At 40.6% G+C, this 20,353-nt stretch overlaps 2 protein-coding genes across 9 annotated transcripts in view; one reads left to right on the top strand and one right to left on the bottom strand.

Annotated features, from left to right (window-relative positions):
• The first annotated feature begins 123 nt into the window (after positions 1 to 123).
• LOC124640107 (putative inactive tyrosine-protein kinase Wsck) lies at positions 124 to 4,376 on the top strand. The gene has a single exon (XM_047177751.1). The coding sequence runs from the start codon at positions 349 to 351 to the stop codon at positions 2,560 to 2,562; it is 2,214 nt and encodes a 737-aa protein (XP_047033707.1). The 5' UTR covers positions 124 to 348; the 3' UTR covers positions 2,563 to 4,376.
• A 320-nt stretch (positions 4,377 to 4,696) lies between these two features.
• The window catches only part of LOC124640108 (RNA-binding protein Pasilla), a 57,817-nt gene continuing 42,160 nt past the window's right edge, over positions 4,697 to 20,353 (bottom strand). For 2 of the 8 annotated variants that reach the window (XM_047177753.1, XM_047177756.1), the window contains 6 exons: positions 18,808 to 18,961; positions 14,759 to 14,928; positions 13,651 to 13,827; positions 12,883 to 13,093; positions 10,015 to 10,248; positions 4,697 to 9,709 (listed from right to left, as the gene is read on the bottom strand). In XM_047177753.1, the coding sequence (XP_047033709.1) occupies positions 9,489 to 9,709; positions 10,015 to 10,248; positions 12,883 to 13,093; positions 13,651 to 13,827; positions 14,759 to 14,928; positions 18,808 to 18,961 (1,167 nt within the window). In that variant the 3' untranslated portion in view covers positions 4,697 to 9,488. The remainder of the gene's footprint in view (positions 9,710 to 10,014; positions 10,249 to 12,882; positions 13,094 to 13,650; positions 13,828 to 14,758; positions 14,929 to 18,807; positions 18,962 to 20,353) is intronic. The other 6 variants (XM_047177755.1, XM_047177754.1, XM_047177757.1 and 3 more) reach the window with 6 other exon arrangements.

Genomic DNA, 20,353 nt, shown 5'->3' with positions numbered 1-20,353 from the left:
ACCTAAATTACAAATATCGTTTAATACAACAAATTCTAAAAGTGATTTGAAAATCAATTTATACATCTAGTTTGTAACGCAAAACAAAAATTGTGAATGTGACGATTCGTATTTTTGTCGGGCAACATACCCTGGTGACTGTCAAAATAATAACGAACGCAACGCGCTGTGCGATGTTTTTGTAAAAATATAATTTTATATTTATTTTATGAAGAAGTTCTAGTAAGAAGTTAAAGAATGGTGTACGTCTATAAAAACTGGGCGGCCGTGAACATCCAGTGCCAAAAACGGTTGTTCTGAGAATCGCTTTTGTGTAACGGGCGTTTACAAAACGTCAAGTGGGCTTGAATGAGTCAATTATTACACTGGTGGTACACAATGGAGAGGCAGTGTTACATATTTGTATTATTGTTGATGTACTCGTGGGGCTGCAGCGGCGACCGCGGTGACTACATCGGCTGCTACAAGCTGATGGTGGAGAATGTGCTGAACACTCACACGGGCCAATCCGTGGACGTCTGCTTGTCGGCGTGTGAGCAAGTTTACTACAAGTACGCTATCATAGGTAATGAGTCGACGTGTTTCTGCGGGAATACGCCCGGTTCATTCCAGCTACCTTTAGATAGTTGTACCACAAAGTGCCCTAAGAATGATACTCAGATATGTGGAGGAGCGAACGCCGCCAGCGTCTATGACACAGAGGTGCTCTCCCCAGGTCCCCCTGCTTCAATTAATGTCACCAATGTTACAGAAACTACAGTAAGAGTTCGCTGGACTGCACCTGAGGCATATTTTTCAATATCTGGTTATGTAATTAGGGCTATTGTTGTTGAGACATACACAGACGTTGCTCTCATAGATCTTGAATGGAGAGTGTCAAACAAAACTTTCTACACTGAGCTACTAAACCTGCAGCCAGGGTCTAAGTATCAGATTGGAGTGGTGGCAGTTAATAATGGTTTTGAGGGTCCCAACATTACAACTACAATAGAGACTATAATTGGAACTCCAGACCCCAGCCCACCTGACATAGAGATCAGAGAGAGGAGAGGTGACAGGATGGTGGTACATATCCCTCAAGCCAGAAATGTTAATGGACCAGTGTCCATGTACAGGATTGTGGTCTCCATTGAGCTGTACCAGCAAGGATTTATTGTGGATACCCTTGGCAACCACACGTATGCTACAGCCAATGGTCTACCGTACTACATCACAGCTGAGCTAGACCCTGATGACATTAAGCATGACTTCATCATTGGAGACAGACATACTTACAACGGGTTCTACAACGCCCCCCTGCCACTCACCAATGACATAGACGTGTCCCTTGGAGTTGTCAGTGAAAAAAATCTTGTCAAAAGGATCAGATATGCAGAATCAACTAAGAAAATTATTTTAAACATTAACGAACCAGAGGAAACTTCCCCAATGGTTATAGCCCTTGGAGCAGCAATTGCCATCAGTGTGGTTCTACTTCTTATTGGTATAGGACTGCTTATCATCATGAGGAAGAGGATACAGCTGGTGAGAGCTCAGAGAGGCTCCCAGTCCATGCCTCTGAGTCTGAGTGAGCCGTGCATGGAGATAGAGAACTCGGGCTTTATCCAAGAGGAAGATGAAAGAGTAGACTATTACAGCAACTTGAAAAGAAAGCTGTGGAATATCCCTAGGAATCTCATAGATATTGATATTTCTTGCATTGTTGGTGTGGGCAGCTATGGTAAATTTACAAGGGGAAAGGTGCAACAACATGGGGCACAAACCCCAGGGCTTGTGCAAGTGGTGGCTGACCGGGAGCTGGAGAGACCTGACAAGAAGCAGATGTTGCAAGAATTGGACCAGCTCATCAAGTCAAGTGAACATGAGAATGTGATCTCTCTGATAGGCTTTTGTGAAACTAACACAACATTATTTGTGGTCCTAGAAGATAGCAAACATAGCTTGAAAGATATGCTGCTTCAGAGCAGGCACAGAGATCTTCAGAATAACAAGTTCTGTCTGATACCTGAAAACAGAATGCTTCAGTACTTTATAGATATAGCTAGAGGCATGGAATACTTGCACAGTAAGAAAATTTTACACAAACGCCTCAGCTGTCGCAACATCGCGCTCGGCGATAACGGCATCGCGAAAATCTCAGGTTTTGGGTTATCTCACATGAGACCCCTGCATGAGACTCCTGACTACACCAGGTGGACCTCCCACGAGATGCTGCGACAGACGAGGTTCAACCCTAAGGCGGATGTATGGTCTTTTGGCATCCTCATGTGGGAGGCGCTGACAATAGGCGCGACTCCGTACTTCCACAGCGCTAATAAAGACGTAGCGGCTCGAATCCTGCGCGGCATGCGACCCTCGCAGCCGTCGTACGTGGGCGACGAGCTCTTCCAGCTGTGCCTGCAGTGCTGGCAGGTAGACCCTGATGAGAGGCCGGCCTTCCCAGGCCTAGTTCAGGAACTGAAGCCTTTTGCCGAAGCTCCCGGCTGCAGGAGTCTTAGCTTTACCCACTACAATGGATTCAATTACGAACCGCACGTACCACAATACGAAATCGTCTCATAGTATTAAGCAACTAACCAAAATGTATTTTATTCAATCCAAAGAGTTATATTTTATACTCGGATGATAGATGACGTCGCAACTGGCGCAAAGAGCAATATTGTACCATTAAGGCATTGATAATGTTAGAATTCCAATAACATAATCATTTTCGAGCATTTTATTACTATGTATTAAGTATTGTTTGTATCTTCTCGTGTTAACGTCGGGGCGGCTAGCGGTTGTAGTCATGCGGAACAAATGATCACGCACTATCGACCGCTCACCGTTCATAAACTAACGGCTGGTTGCATCAAATAAAACTAACCTATTTTTTACTAATTTTACAATAGATTAAAATAATAAGCACATCTTAACGCCATGTGTTCAATGTGTGCATCATATTTGGTACAACTGGCTGTTGATATGAATCCCTGTAATTATGTGCTCTTTTAATACAAAATGACAGCTAATTATAGGTTTTTAGATTCTACAAAAGATTTTTCTCAAGTAGGTTTTCTACGACTATTCTAACAATATTAACTTATTCATTTTATACTTAAGTATTACACTTGTAAACTAAGTAAGATAGTTCATAACTGTACTAACCAAGATATTCAAATAGCAATATGTATGTCTAGAACAGGCGCCAATTTAGGTGGCTATCCTCCAACAGTGTTACCTTTTTCGTAACATAAACTTAACTTTAGTCATAACTTAGCTAGTACTATTGAAGACTTCAATATATTTAAGAAAAATATCGAAGTGTTGGAACAATTTGAAGGCAATCTCAAGAAATATGGTTATGGCCTATGTGTTTAAGCTATACATATATCACTAATAACATAATACAGAACTGATTTAAATTTGGCACAAAGTGGGTAGAATATGCCAATTATCAAAAAGCGAAATTCTGACCAGTGATTTAGCATGATTGCTTCTAAAATACATGGTGAATTAAGCGATTAATGAAACCGATAATTCATACGATTCTCAAGAATTTTATTGTTTTTAATTCGACGCGCGCCACCTACTAGATGATCTTTCTTCGGCCAATGCATTTGTGTTGGAGTATTAAATGGTATCGATCGATAGCTTAGGTTAATATTATGTATAAGTAAAAAAAATAAGTGTAAATAAGTCAAGCAATATATTTTCCAATTTAGTTAATTTTATACGTAAATATCAAAATGTCATCAATATCTTAAATTTTATAAGAGAGTCAGGATACTTCTCTAATGATAAAAAATGAAATACATTTTCTTTGAAAACATTTCTGTATCAAGTTCTATTGCTTTTATTAGGGAAATACGAAGAATCTCATTAGCATTTTTGGGAGTTTTTTTTTTGTTATATTTATTATTTTTGATACGAGATATTACATCACTAGATGATGCTTTTATAATATTTTAATGTTTTGCAAACTCTTCGAATCTGATATTATTGTGGCAGCTTGCAGCTTCTATCCCAGTCTAGGTTTATTCATAGGGCTACGTCCATTGATGTTTTTTTATTGACTACGACATTAGATCGTTCTACATCCCTAGGCATCTGATACAGATTTGCTTTTAGAACTACCTATTATCTACTCATTGAATTTCACGTGTACTTACTCTAAAAAGCATCCATGAGTTTTAGTTGTGTTTTAATTATTTATATACCTATTACTTTGTCTTACATATTTTATTTAGTTGCTAAGGTTTTTTTACTTAATTATTGTGTGATCTGAAAGGAAATCCGTCCATTTCTTCGTATTTTTGTACGAAATGTATTATTTTGTGTGAACTATTGTAATGTATCCAAGTGACATTTTTGATAATAAAACGATAGCTAACTTATTACCGTTTTTGCCTTATTGTCATCCTGGATCGACCGACTCGCTTGCATTTAACATCATTTTCCGCTCAGATAGCTGTGCCTAGTGCCTATTGCTATGTGTCCATTTTATCTCGCAGCGGGGGATAGGCACAATTGTAGACTCCACCATTGTAATAGGCAATGATTGTTGCGAGTGAAAGGAACCGGACTTCGTACCGGGCACTAAGGTATGCTAGCGACCAGCGCCCACAATAGAGCCTAAGCACTATGTTACACAACTATTAAACTAGGATTCCTTAAAGTAGGTATAATATTTTATGGAGTGAAATAAAAGTACCCATTTCCTTTTTGCATTTATTAATGTTAATATAATATAGACAATGTTCAAGGTACCTTTCAATTGGTTTCGAGCTTTTAAACACTAAGACATTGTAACCTTCCATTTTTACCTCTTATCATTTACAACATTGCAAAATAACACTTCATTAGAAAATCAATCTGACAGTACAACTAACTAAACAATAATAAACATTGACTAAAATATAGTGAATTTTTAATTCAAAACATATTTATTATTCAACATTGCATTTTAAATTCAAACTTAATTAAAAATTATATCCTCGTTACATAACATTGCAGACCCGTTTATCGTAAACCAAGTTAACAAAAAATATTAATAATAAAAAATAAAAATTCCATCACTGAACTGTACAGCAACAAATGTTATCAACGTATGACATTTACACATAACGTACGGAGCCGGAGCTCGCTCTATACATACTTATAATACGCAACAAGTTATAATTCAATAGAATTAGTATAACATATCAATCTCAACATGTGTAAAGGTTGATGAGACAACGACTGATCGGCGCTCGACGGGCCGACTGGCCGAACCGCTCGACCGCCCGCGCGCCTGCGCCGCCGACCGGCTCGGCCGCCCGGCCGGACCGACTCGCCCGTCCGACCACTCGGCCGCGCCCGCCGGCCGGCAGGCGCCGCGCGCCGCTCACTCCGTACACTCGCAGTGGCGGCCAATTAATGGAAATCTTCAGGTTGGGCGTTAACAATAAAAGAGAGAGTAACAATGAAACAGTAAACACCGCGAGTGTACTGCGGGAATCGCACACGACTACGCCCTGGCAGACGAGCCCACATGAAACCGAGCGAAATTTTTATTTTAATGATTAAAACAATTATATATTACAATTAATCCCTACCGTTTGGGACGCGTTCGTGACGATGTCAATATGCGCGAGTTGATTCCTCAGTCTTTAATAAATTGATGACAATGAGCAAGGAGAAAACGTAAATGAAAAAATGTTATGCAATTATATACAGATAGTGAGTGAGCGAGCGGCGCCACGAGTAGCGAGAGGCGCCACAGAGTGGCCAGCGGCGCCACCGTATGGCCAGCGGCGCCACGAGTGGCCAGCAGCGCCACGAGGGGCGAGCGGCGCCACGAGTGCGCGCGAGCGTCGTGTGCGATTCGCGCCCTTCAGAAACAAGCGTTATGGTGATGTCTTAATGTTGAGTTCGACTTGAACGCACAGCCATTTTCCTAAACACAGTATCGAACCTTACTCTAGCCTAGCGCACCCAACGGCTGCCACCTTCGTGTGTATACCCACTAAACTACCTATAGTAATTACAATAAACCACTCTATCAACAAATTCAACAACATTTAGCTATTAAAATTAAAATGGGAGGATGAGAGCGGCCGGCGGGCTGTCTCCGCGCCGGCCGCGGCTGACCGAACCTCTGCGGTTCCGTACGATGAACAATGACAACTAGCTACCTTATCCTACAACATTGAAATTCCTTAACCGTAACAGCATTACATAATGATGGGTAAAGTGCGGGAGTGGGAGGCGGGAGCGTGCGGGTGCGGGCGGCGCCGCGTGCGGGGCGGGCACAGGCAGCCCGTGCGGGGCGGGCTGACCGCACAGCCGGCGGCGCCTCTACGCATGCACTAACACAAGTACTCGGGACGTTGCACTATTTATTATCTTTCCACGCGATAAACTTCATCCGGATTATGATTACCGCACTAAAATTATTATTTTGTATTCACGTTAATATACTCTCAAATATTGTAACAACTTCAGTATAACAACATTAACATTTTCCCAGTAATTTTAATTTAAAAATTATCTAATTATACCCATTATATTGATTTTTAAATATGTTAATTATAACTAGAATTTCATTGATAACTATTAGGATGTCGGCGCGGCGGTCGGCGTGTGTCCACAATACGCGGTTTGTACGGTGGCCACGTGCTCATGTCGTCCGTAGCGCGACCAGCTCTAACATGTGGAGGCCCTACGCAGCAGTGGAACAGCGTCTTCACTTCCTTCGCAACATGAGAGAGTGCGTGTGGGCACTCCGCGCTACGAGAAACACTTAAGCCTAGCCGGAATGTGCCGACTGGCACACGGCGGCCGCCGCGCCACGCAGGCAAGTAACTTAGCACGAGAGAGAGAGAGAGTGTGAAGAAACGAGTCGGAAACTATGTCTACCCCCAGAGCTCGCCCGAACCGTGAAGTGATACACCATTCTTTGGAAACCATACAATTGTTTAATTGACGCATTTGACTTATACGTACCGACTAATCGATTTAGTTCGGATAAAATTGAGCTTGTTAAATCGACGTGACAGGCGGCCCGGGCCGGACCGGACCGGACCGGTCTGTGTGTTCGCGACAGCACGACGCGCTACCCCACCCCGACAGTTACACTATCATTATCTAATCACACAGTTCATTCGTTAAAAATCAGTTCATTAATCAATTCTACTCGATTATATTATGCTTAGTCGGAAACGCGCACGTTCCATATACTTCCAGTAACCGTTCAGTTCTCAGCTTATTTCCATAGTGTAGCCACCGCGAACGCACAAACAGACATTTATTAATTGACACAAGACGATATCTGTTCCTACCCCCATATACATAGTTTAGATGAGAAAAATTCGAAAAACACCAGAAATGTATCGAACAGCGTTACCTATACGTTAAAGATTGAATATATAATATGAACTAGCTAGGTAATGCCACTACTCCGCGGTAACTACATAACACACGTATATATGTAATAGAGCAGTAACAACGCCTCGGAGCGAGCCACACTACTTACAACAACCTTATATTCACTATTATTTCACTTTTCACGGAAGTACGAGGTTATGGCGAATCGAGCGTGCTCACTTCCCTAATAGTTAATTAGTTAAAAATATTTATATACTTTTTATTTATTAATTAATTAATAATCGCGTAATTGTGAATGAATTAGCTGAGAAATTGTCTCTCAATTCCGATTTCTTAAACACTATCGTACATTAACTTTCATCATTAAGCCGATTTCGAATTATTATATTTTTTATTATGATTACGTTTCTTTTTGTACTTCATACGTTTATTCACATTTGATAGTATTCACTGCCTTCGTAAGAAGTTATCACCCATTAGTTATTTGCGTATTAACTTGTAACGTATTGCTGGCGCCCAACGTAGGGCCGGAGGTGTACACAAAAATAATTTATAGCGAGACTCCGCTTCACTGTACTGTCAGCAGCTTCAAACGTTAATGTAACTACATATTATATCGCTCCAACAGTAACAACAAAGCGGAGTGACCGTCGCCTGCGAACACTGAAGATGTGATAAGGCTCACCTCACTATTCCTGTATCTAGAACGATGGCACTTCTGAGGTAAACGAACACAACTTATAACTACCCTCCGGCGAAGTGCCGAACGGCTTCTACTCTAAGTGGAGACTGACACGTAGTACCTTGACAATGTCGACGAAAACAATCACAGTTTATAATATTATGTAAATCTAACGTACTGCGCACGGCCACGACTTCTAGACATTAACATGACGTTGCAAAATGTTGTAACGCAGGTTCCACTACCGCGGGTCGTGCGACTAGAAGTCGTCGCCGCGCGGACTCTAACAGCCACTAAAGAACGTCTTGGTAAAACGACGGCGCAAAAAATAAAATATTCAATCATATCGTAACTGTAAATAAGAATATATCATTTATATTGTCATCTCGATATATAGAAATCTGCATTTAAAATGTTTAAAATATTTTTTATTATTATTTCATCTACTATTCTGGACATGCATTTCATTATTATTTAAATTGTACTTATATCGTAAGACAAATTTAGACCGACAACAAATCAATAACTATGAAACTTTCCTAATAAAAATAAAATTTAAAACGATTAGATAATTATTATTTTGTTTATAAATGTATAAAAAAATAAAGATCTTTACCGAGAGAAATCAGGAATGAAGAACTCTGCTAGCCAGATCGGGAGAAACAAACTCGGGTGACACTTGACAAAGCGAAGTGATTGTTGAGTGCAGTGACTCGCGCGGCACCGACTTGCGCCGGCAGCACTCGCGCCGACTCTCCACTGACCGCGAGCACGTCACGGCAGGTGCATAGTCCGCGCGACTGCTCTGTTCCGACTAACTCCGGCTTGTGACGTTCACAATCCATCTCGATACTATCGGTACGCATATAAACGCTGTACCCAAGTCGATGCTACTCATTATGCGTCAGTAAATAAAACAACTTTGGTAGGATTTAGCTCCTAAACTCCCGTAGTGTCGCGAAGGGTATCGATAACGTCTCCCTATGAGAGTTACCGCATCGATAGATTTATCAATCGACCACATCACTAATCCTAATAAACTAAAGAAAAATAACTTATCAATGGTAACATTTACAATGAAATCAACTTTGTAAATAAACAAAACGTATGCTGTGGTGAATAATATACAAAAATAATATGTGTATGGAATAGGAATTTCCGTGATAGGAGATATCACAATATTTCATTATTATATCTTAAACAACAATAACCGTCTGCTAGGCAGAACAAAATAATTACTTGTCATCACGATAAGAAACGTAAAATATATAGTGTCGGGCGGTCCGCGTCGCCACATAGTAGTTCCGCGCGGAGCGGGACGCGGCCGCCGGACGGTAACTGTGTCGCCACGCGGCGGGGCGACGCGCGGCGAGAGCTGCATAAATTATATCCTCCGTCAGGTAAACAAAACAAAACTTCTTAACTAGAGTCAGGTAAGTGTCGGCCGGTGACTAGAGTGCTACTGCATGAGGCCGGAGATGGCGTTGTGGCGGGTGCGCTTGAGCTCCTCCTCCTGGATCTTCTGGTCGATGAGGTACTGCGCGTTGCTGATGGCGGTGGCGGAGCCGCTGATGGTGACGATGCGGTTGCGCGTGCCCGGCGCGAACGTGCCCTTCTTCGAGATCTGGATGTTGGCGCCCGACATCTGCTGGATCTCCACCAGGCTGCGCCCGCCAGGACCTGCAAACGTACACAGTGATAGCATGAGTAAGTACATGTCATTTGGATTTTAGACAATTTAGTCCCAAATCATCATCTTGAGTTACAAATTATTTGTATAGTCTTTTCCCAACTTATACCAGTCCACCTGAATGCAACAGAGTACCCGGTTTTCTGCGATTGCTCATTTATTACCAAATATCCCCTTGGTAAGACTGATTTCAGATTATTATGATAGATGATCAGTGCGGTTTGTACTTGGCCAATCCTGGTTTCAAAGATGATCTGAATGGATTTGAATAACATGTAATTGTGTGTTGACTGACCTAGTATGGCGCCGACGATGACCTCGGCGATCTCGACGTTCTTGGAGTCCTTGGCGCCGGCGTCGGCGGGCGTGGGGCTCTTGGAGAGCGGCAGCAGCGAGGCGGAGGGGAAGCCGGCCACGCCGCCCACGCCGCCCACGCCGGCCGACAGCGAGATGGGCGCCACGGCTGGGGGGCGAAGCGCCTCGAATGCAACCTCCGCGAAACGCTCTAGCGAGCCGCCGCGCGCGCCGCCTGCGGGGGGCAAGCGTCACTCCTCTCCCACAACGCAGAACGTTTCGCGAGTTGCCCTTACCGCCTAGCCTACCCCGACCCGCCCGGGACCCTCACCGCTACACTCGATATTTCAGCGTGCTTTCCCAATCTCTCGGATTCCCTACCTACCGACCCATTCGCATATCCATTCATACAGAACCAGTGACGACTTTTATAGGTTACAAAATTGCACAAACGATTAAAGAAATAGAATATTAGTACCGCCTGCTGGCTATAAGAAATATTGCATTAGAATTTCATTAAGTAACTAAAATGAAAATAAATCTGGCTTTCGACTAAAACTGCATAAAAAAATAACTAATAAAAGTCCTATGGTGCATATGCATTTACTGGAAAATGTACAAGACAACAAATAGTGAATGTGTGAGCCTGGTGTCGGTAAGAACGCTGAAATATTACAGTGAGCTGTGAGTGGCGACAGCGCTCTACGCGTGCACTAGTGCCGCCCGCGCTACAGCGAACCACACAAAAGAACAACTTTACCGATTACCGCATTTTTGGTGTTTCATAGAAAAAACTTAACTTTACTAACATTTTTTACAATTCATCTAAGTCTAGACAAAACTATATTATGCGATCCAAATAAAAATATTTTATATAAAGTATGGTAATATTTTTTTAACAATAACATAAAAATTTAATTTAAATAATACAATTCATTTTACAGAACTTTGTTCTTATTTTAGAACATTTCACTATTAAAGTTGTTCTTTCTATTTATTTATGCTGTGGATCGTACTTATTGTCAAAATTCAGGCAGATTTTATTCTGCACAATATAAAATGTCACGTGATTAAACAATGACATAAATGTAATTTTCTAATTATTTCGCTAGACACCGAAAAAAGTATTAATTCATATTACCTTAAAACATCATCCTGTGTTTTTATTATTGGATTTTGTATATTAGGCAATACATATAATAATGTATGTCGACATAATGCGTTGGGTCGGTCCACAGCACAAGCTCACGTTATGTATTGCCGACGGAATGGTATGGTAAAGCGATGGGCAAGAATTTGGAAAAACTTCTGATAGATTAAATAAACAAAAATAAAAACTGTAAGCCAATTGTGTTATTAGGATCAGCAATACAACACTTGAAACACCAGACAGTAATCTAAGCATGCAAGTATTACGATATAGTATACATAGTCTTTCTTAGTAATATAACCGTGTTTCGTTTCAAAAGTCATTATATTCACGCCCCACTGGAGTCTACAAGATGCCTGATATGTTTTAGTCTTTTTGGTAACACTTATAGGCCCACATCATTTGCTGTGTGTAATCTGAAATCACATCCACACCTGAAAAACGTCTGCGTATTAGACAGTGAGCTCCGGGTCGGGCCCGGCTGCGGACACTTACTCCAATAACATGCACTTAGCGCTCAAGCCTAGCACTAAACAACCCTTTTCGATTCGATCTCGTTTGTCAATTTGTAAAACAAAAATAAATGGAAACTTTCGTCGAGCTTTTCATTTGAAATAAAACACGGCAGTGAGAACAGAAGCGTAGAGAAAGTTATTGTTTTATCACGACAGCCAATCAGATACCAAGACAGAATGACAAGCGTTGTGAGACTTTAGAATTTGGAAGCGATGAGACGAGATCCGACGTCGGCGGCGGCCGCCAGACCCTACCTGTGCTAACGACTTCTTTAAGTTGACGAATTCCATATAAAAATATACTGAAATTGTAGCTTTTGCAAAATTATCATATTTTTGAAAGATTTTGTTGGTAAAAATGAGATTGTTCGCTTAGATTTTCAGTATATTTCTATAATAATAATTCACAAATAAATATCAAAAAGTTTTCAGAGATTCTGTGGAGAATAGTGTTCGAGGGAAATGACCTAACTGATGTATTTCGAGATTATATAAATGCAGACAAAATAAAGAAATGCGAAACTTGCAAAATGACCTGCTCTATTTTACTCACACCCCATATTTGTGGAAATTCTGCGTTTAATTATCCACAGAACACACGTCATTGATAAAACCAGGAACAATGTGTTAACTCAGCAAATGAATGGTTAATTCCAAATTCCAGTTAAACAAATAGTTAATTTAGTTAAAATTACTGGTGTTATCAAGATAACTGTATACCGTTGTAATAAAATAATAAAGTTGCCAACTGTTTGCCTGATTTTATTGTCTGATGTAAAATGTGTTTCATTAAGATTACCTGTTTGATTTTTATTTATTTAAGGTAAGCTTTTTCTTTGTTTTAGATTATTTTGGTCTGTTTAAAAGACATGTATTTTTAAGTTTTTTCTAGATACAACATTTTGAGGGATATTACTTTGAAATCAACATAGTTTTTGCTACGGTGTTTGTGGTTGGCTTAGTAATGACTGCGGTGCGTGTACAATGTGCAGAGAATGTGAACTACATCAATTGTATTATCTTTTAACAGCAGAATAAAGATATTGGTAGTGCACGCAACGCGGTCACGACGCTGCTTGTAGTCTTATTTCAGAGTGTTGCCGAAATTTTGATACATAATATTGATGTGAATAAGATGAATTTGGAAATGAGTCTACTAGCAGCTAAGGAAGAGATAATTCTAATAGGGTACTATCGTCCGAACCTGAGTACATACCGAGCGGCACTTGTCCGATGGGCCCGAAGACTGCGGGCGGGTCCTGCGCGGGCAGCGGGAAGTAGGCGGCCGACAGCGGCGGCGCCGGCAGCGCGGCCGGCAGCGCCAGCCCCAGCACGCCGTGCTTCACCAGCAGGGCTAGCGCGGCCCCGATCTCGCTCACCCCGGCGTCGCTGTACCCGGCCTGCCGCAGCGCCGCCTTCGAGTCAAATCAAATCATTAACACGCGTATATGAGATTCATTTGTAACTATGTATGTAAGAAAATCTTGGAATCTTAATTTGATCCACTTCCCGGACTTCGCCGGTTGCCCGGGTTGGGTTGAGGAAGTCAGATAGGCAGTCGCTCCTTGTAAAGCACAAGTACTCAGCTGAAACCGGTTAGACTGGAAGCCGACCCCAACATAGTCAGGAAAAAGCTGGGGAGATGGAAATCATCATCATCATCATCATCTCAGCTAGAGGATGTCCACTGCTGAACATAAGCCTTCCCCTTAGATCTCCACCTGTTGGAGGCGATCTGCATCCAGCGTCTTCCGACGACTTTTATAAGGTCGTCTGTCCACCTTGTTGGTAGACGTCCTACGTAATCCTAATATGGCCTGCCCATTGCCACTTCAACTTGCTAATCCGGTGGGCTATATCGGTAACTTTAGTTTGCCTACGGATCTCCTCATTTCGGATTCGATCACTCTCTATAGCTCGTTGAGCGACTTGGAGATGAAAATACATGAAAAATATGAGTAATGAGGATGACCTTGATGCTGTCGAGCGTGTGCTGCGAGAGCGGCGCGGCGGCGCCCTGGCCGGGCGGCGCCAGCGACAGCGACAGCGACAGCGCCCCCACCGCGCCCACCGACCCCACCGACCCCACGCCGCCGCCGTTCACCAGCACCGACCCCACCGACCCCACGCCGCCTGCCAGACCGTGGTTCTGCAAATAAAATGATTATTGATGATGATTGGGCTTCTTAATGACCGTTTTGTGTGTGTAATTGAAAGACAAAAAATTTATTTAGTGTAACTATAGGAAGTATCGATTATAAAATCTTTGATGCAGCAAATATTCAGAAAAGAAATTACAAAGTAAATAATATGTATAAGTATATATTTTTATAAGATGTTACTTTTCTTTTAAAAAACCTCAACCCATGAATATCAATATAGGAATTAGTGTAATGTACAAATATGTAAGCAGTTAGTGTAAGTGTCACAAGCACTCCATATAGCGGCCCAGCATCATAAGGTTCTCATAATTTTCTTGATATTGCTTTGCATGGTCAATGTACCGTTTTATTCGTCAATAAATCTACCAATCTATAGTTCTCAACATTTTTTTAGGCGACACTGCACGTAAATCTTTAAAAGTTATCAGCGAGTGACATTGCACGAGATTACAAGTTTGGCGTGAACTGTATTTGAGTTCTGGGCGGGTACATAGAGTGCAATTCTGAGTGCGGCACGTCGGTCGCCGGAGCAACCACTTGCACACGCTCGTGCCTCACATACAGGGGGCGCTCTTGTTACAAAGAAGTAAATAAATACATTTTATAAGTACATACATAGACTTATAAAGGTATAGAAGGTACAATTTTAGAAGTTACTCATATTATTATTGCAACTGTATTATTTTGTTATAAAAATTAGGACAAAACATCTGCCTATTGTTCAGTAGATTCCGAAAACCCTCAAAAGATAAGGTTTTCCGTTTGTTTTGCGATAAAATTCCAAAAAATTTAAGGAACACTATCGCAATTTTCAGCCATTACCACAAATATCCCCAATATATAAATAAATATAAAGGTGTTAGTGAGCGCCCCGCAAGCTGATACCAGCCACGACATAGAGCGTGTACGAGCGGTCACCTCTTTCACCTCAGCGGTGGGCACGGCGTACGGCGACCCGGTCGGGTTGTAGTTGGCGACCGGCCCGGCCACGTCCGCGTACGACACGTTGGGACACGACCCGGACTGAGGGTCGTCCACCACCTTCTGTAGGATCATCAGGCAGGCCTTCTTGTTGTTCTCTTTTTCACCTGGAACAATTGAATATGGATTTAGCTATTTATTTATTGCAAAATGTATACAGATGCATCTTATGCCAGGTATACATTACCCTGTTAGCTATAGTATTTCATAACCGTCATTTAGTAAGAGCTTAGAAGGTAGGTAACTGGAATAGATTCAGAGTATTTTTGCTTTATTGTGTCTCAGAACCCAAGTTCAACGACAACAGTCATTTCAAAGTCTTTTTTGAAACAAATACATATTTACTTTGAATTTTCAAGATCAATTTTCAAAGTAAACAATTGTTCTAAGAAAACGGACGTTCATGTTATGTCATGTCATTTTTCTAATGCTCATATGATAGGAAAATCTAGTTCGATCCACGTAGCATCAAAGAGCCGGGTTATGCAGTCCAAGGGTAGTCAACAAATCTCGTTAATGCAACTGACTTTGAGAGTTCTTAATATAATACCCGACAAAGGTAACCGGCAAGTACGCACATATCAGCTGTTACACGCGCCATTGAACACATACATACATACAGACTAGTATATATTAATATACATATGTATGCATAAATAAGCTAATATAAATCAATGTGTACGCAGTCCTCGGCGGCGGGCAAGCGGCCAGCAGAATGCACTTCTGCACTATTTCATGCATTGTTCCTACTAATGTCACCCCGCTAACAAGCTGGCTAGATTTCGAACACATTTTTGAGATTCCACAGATCTACAAATGGGATAGACAGGACCGCATTTTCTTTTTTTTTTTTTTATTATGTTATGCCTATAAAAAATATGATATTTTTTTCTTTTTGCATATTGACAGTAGTAACATATTAGGTATTGTGAATATGACAGTTAGCCGTATAATAATAGTGTAACCTTGTGCACACATCGGAGTATCGTCAGCCATTGTCACACGTTGTGATTTGACCTTTAGCAGCTTCTACCTGTCTGTGGCTTATTTGTATACACGTGTTTGTAGTTATTGTTATTTTATCATAGGATTATGGTATACTATAGTTAGTTACTTTTCCCTTATCCAATGGGAAATTGGATAATTAGCAAAACGCTACTTGGAGGTGACCTAGTGTAGACTGTGTCTTCAAAATCCACAATAAATAAATGGACCTACCTAAGTCTAAAAAGAACAATTACCTAAGTTAGTCATGAGTGTCAAACGCACCGTTATTTGTGCAGTTTATTTTATGACAGCAGTCATTAAACCACGCAATTAATTTCATTAATACTACCGCTCCAAAATGGAGCAATTCAATGAACAAAAGACCCAAAACAGCATTGCATTTTTTCTCTCAAAATATAGTATCGATCATATAAAACTTTACCACGAATTTTCCGAGCAACATCCCCCGAGAAAAATTTCAGAAAAATATTTCATAACAGAATAAGAATATCATGTCTACAAGTTGCATCCTTACGGCTAAACCGGCAAACCCGCACGTGCTCGTTATTCGGAACGGTTCGTCTTATCCGGTAGATATGCCGTGTCCCGCGGGTTACGGCGAACGCGTTACACTCACGGTTGCCTATCCGGCACAATTTCCCGCGATATGGATGCCGCAAATCCAATATCAGATAATCTGGCTTCCATCAGCCGAACATTTAAGTTTTAAAATTCAGTAAATATTTCTAGGTGTTTTTATTTTTATCGTAGTACGAGAGGCTGTGGTTTTAAAGATTATTTTGCAGAATAATGCGGTTAGATTTGTTATGGTCTAAAACTAATCATTGTGCTGTTGCGTTTATTTTTACGTCATTGAAACTTGGCAGTCGAGTAAAAAATGTTTCATATCGTATTCATTTCCCAGCTAATACTGGCGAATTAATTCAAGTATTACCGAGGCAGTCCATATATTTTTCCAAGAAGCCTGTATATTACAAGTAGACAGGGAGACAAACAGTTTAATCTACAAGAATATAGCCTGAAAGCTGTATTTTTCTATCACAACTTGAACAGAGCACACAAAAGCTCGACCACGACAATAGTATCTACTATTGAGGTCGTTGTTGGAAGCAAACTATTGTAAAACTGTATAATTAGGGCCTCAATGTGACCTCGCGCACGTGAAGGGCGCAGCCAAAAAAACGATTAGTTTTCTATGATCGCTCTTTGTTGTAGTAAGTGGAAAAACTTAATTGTATATTTTGTAGCTCATAAAATAAGCTTTATTAAAAGTATTAAGATAATTCTGATATGCAAAAAAATCTAAGGCTAAGATTACAATTTCTATGGTACAAAAACCACAGATCTATGAACGCCTAGAAGCGATTGTGTAAGCCGATACATCCTCTCACCGCGAACACATTTGGTAGACAATTGCGACACAATCCGCGGATGGCTGGACATAACAGTAACAAATAACAATATATCGATACTTTCTCTTTTGTTATACCACACTGTACAATCGATATTAATTTAGAATACTTTGTGTGCTCTGAAAATGAAAGATAATCCTTCAGATACAAAAATACCAGTGAACTATCGTCTTTTTCAATAAATTATGGATGCTTCTAATACATATGAGTTTGTAATATATTTCCGTATTGTTCAGTTTTGGCGGAGAGCCTATTGCGTTCGGCGATGCTCAATGAAGCAGTAAAACGCATCCGCTGGCTGCGCTGACCGGCCGCGAAAATTGATTAAATTGTTATTGGGACTTCTAGAAAATCATATACCATTGTAATGGTCTCCGATGGTTGTTAGAAGTTACTGGACTATATTGGAACTATGTATGAATTTGTCAAAGAAATGAAATCGGGATATATTTTTGCTGCTCAAGACGAGGTAAAGTTGTACCTGAAGGATAACCAGACTGCGGTTAAGTGGCTCTTGACATTTTTTCCATTAACATTGAAAGCCATAAGCAAAGGTTAAGATTGCTTACATTGCTAAAAGCTATCTAAAGTTACTAGCATCGGTAGTCATAAAATTTAGATGAAAAAGAAAATAAGTGTTTCAATGAAGATTTATTTCACATTCGTCAGTTTTATCTCGAGGCAAAGCCAATCTCCTATCATTGTTAATTCAAGAGCAATCCGAATAAGATCGTAAACGGACATTCAGACGAACAGATGTATTACTGAAAGTGATGGAAACTTGATGAATTCTAGATAACCGAGTTAGGCGAGACTTGTGTTGTCTTTTCATATAAAGGCATTTTACAGTATCACTGGAATATAACTAGGGTAATCGTACGTAACATAAGCTTCCACTCAGTCTAATGCATGAGGATTAGACGAAATTTTTGGTGGTGTATATTTGGAATATCCGTATTATATCACTATTAATCCCGGCTAAGTACACTAATTATTGAGGCTAAAGATAGATATCCTAAAGTTAGACAAATCGCTAAACTTTTGGGGCTTCAGTAGCCGTAACGAGTGCTGCTGTCAGCTGTCTGGATTATAACTGACACTAACTGTTCTGCAAAATTTTGTTAGCAAGCAAAAGCCTTATGATGTTCCCAATTCAAAGGAAATTAAAAAGTCGTATCGCAAGGTCCCAATCTACCGAGACACTGAAGGTACAACACTTATCTGTGAATAATAAAGATAGGATAATTTGGTGAATTGCAAATGAACGCTTAAAGGGGCTGCTTATCTAATGAGGCTCGCCGTGATCCCTGATATCCCCCGCAGTCCATTAATATTTAATTAATCGAGCACCTATTTTCACCTGCTTGGAGTACGCACTTAATTACAATAATTTAAGGTGGCGAGCGGTTAATGTTGAAGGCGACTTGGTCGTGATTATGGCCGAAACCCTTACGACAAGCGGTGGCGTCACGAGAAAGGCCATCGATATCCGTCGATAATATGATGTGTTTAACGTCGGAAACTGGTGTACTGTCATGGTAGCCTGAGGGTGCTGTCGACACTCACCCACGACAGTGATGCACCGCTCCTGCAGCGAGAGCTCCTTAGCCTTCTGCGAGATCTGCACGTAGCTACCACTTTGTTCCTTGATCTGCTTGATGTAGTTACCGCCCTTGCCGATGATCATGCCGGCCGTGGAGTTTGGCACCAGGATCTTCACCTGGAATGAAGACGTGGTTGTGGTAATGGAAATGTTAAGAGGCGAGTGAGTAGAAGAAGTGAGAATGCTGTGAAGATTTAATGTCGGTACACCGTGATTGAAGCCCAACGGCACAAGCAAATTGAGTGACTGTGTCGGCAGAAAAGAAACCTACAAAAAATTATGGTTTACTTTGTGTCGTAAAGAAAAAAGTTAATGTAGTTAGTGTTCTATCGCAGTAAATGATCGGGCTATAAGTTAGCTTTAGGTTTTTCTAACAGAAATCATTAATCAGGTTACTTTTCAAGACGACGATCCAAACGAGCTTAAATAAAACCAACGCCACACTGGCTGGCGTTTAAATTCCATTTTATGTAGGCCTTAATGTCGAGCAGCCGAGCTTTTATGGTCTTAAATGGAAGGTACGGTAGAACAAAGGGTGAATAAAAGCTAAATACACAGTAAACTTGATTTTATGTTAAATGGCATTTGCGTAAACAGGCAATATTGCCGAGTATTCATAATTTTGAAGGATTCTGTCGTGGCAAAAAAAAAGTGAAAAGCTATTAGCATTGTTTAATTTAATACGGAATTCTTGATTGTTTCTAAATTAATTAGCAATTCTGAACGTCTTTTAGTCTCAGAATAAGAAAAAACAACTCTGCCATTTAAAGCTTTAGTAAATATATTTGATTTAAAATTTCATCCATATTCAAAGCTTATTAAATTCAAAACATAAATAACGTGGAAGATAAATTAAGGGCATGTTTAAAATACTCTGACATTTATGACCACACGAAGTCTGAACAAGCAAATTAACTTGACATGAAATTAATTAAAAAGCTGTGAGATTATTCCGCAATTTTTCACCAACTGGAAACGTTGGTTGGAAACTGTCACAACTGTCGCAGCCGGGAGTCTTGAAACTTAACGACTGAATAAACCAGACGTGAAGCATTAAATAGCACATTATGTTTAACATGCTGATAAAACCCTTCATACAGATTCTCTAACTGGCAGTTACGGGGGCCGTGGGTACATAACTAAGCTGTTACTCGTTAATTAATGGCTTACGACATACGGACTGGAGTATAATGACGCTGAGGTACGACACACAGAACAAAGAAAACTAGGTTACTAGGGTCAGACCATTTTTAATGAGCGAAGAACTCTCGATGTTCTGTGCCACTCGGAATATTGTCCGATGAGAAAGTTTTGGAGTCAAGTGGTGAGTAAAACGCTTTCTAGAAAATATCTCCAGACCGCATTTTATAGTGTATGAAGTTTTATTTTTTAAGCGTGCATAAAAATATGCTTCTAATACAATTTCGCAGTTGGGTTCGCAATTACTATAAAATTTCCATCCGCAGTGCGTATATCAGATAGAGGACCCTCCAGCGACGTGATGTAATG

Source organism: Helicoverpa zea, chromosome 20 (genome assembly GCF_022581195.2).
Source record: "Helicoverpa zea isolate HzStark_Cry1AcR chromosome 20, ilHelZeax1.1, whole genome shotgun sequence".
NCBI lineage: Eukaryota > Metazoa > Arthropoda > Insecta > Lepidoptera > Noctuidae > Helicoverpa > Helicoverpa zea.
Note: the sequence above shows the minus strand (reverse complement) of the source record. Positions and strands in the feature narration are given on the sequence as shown.

Coding starts and splice junctions, on each gene's coding strand:
- LOC124640107 (XM_047177751.1), top strand. CDS start 349: ATGAGTCAATTATTACACTGGTGGTACACAATGGAGAGGCAGTGTTAC.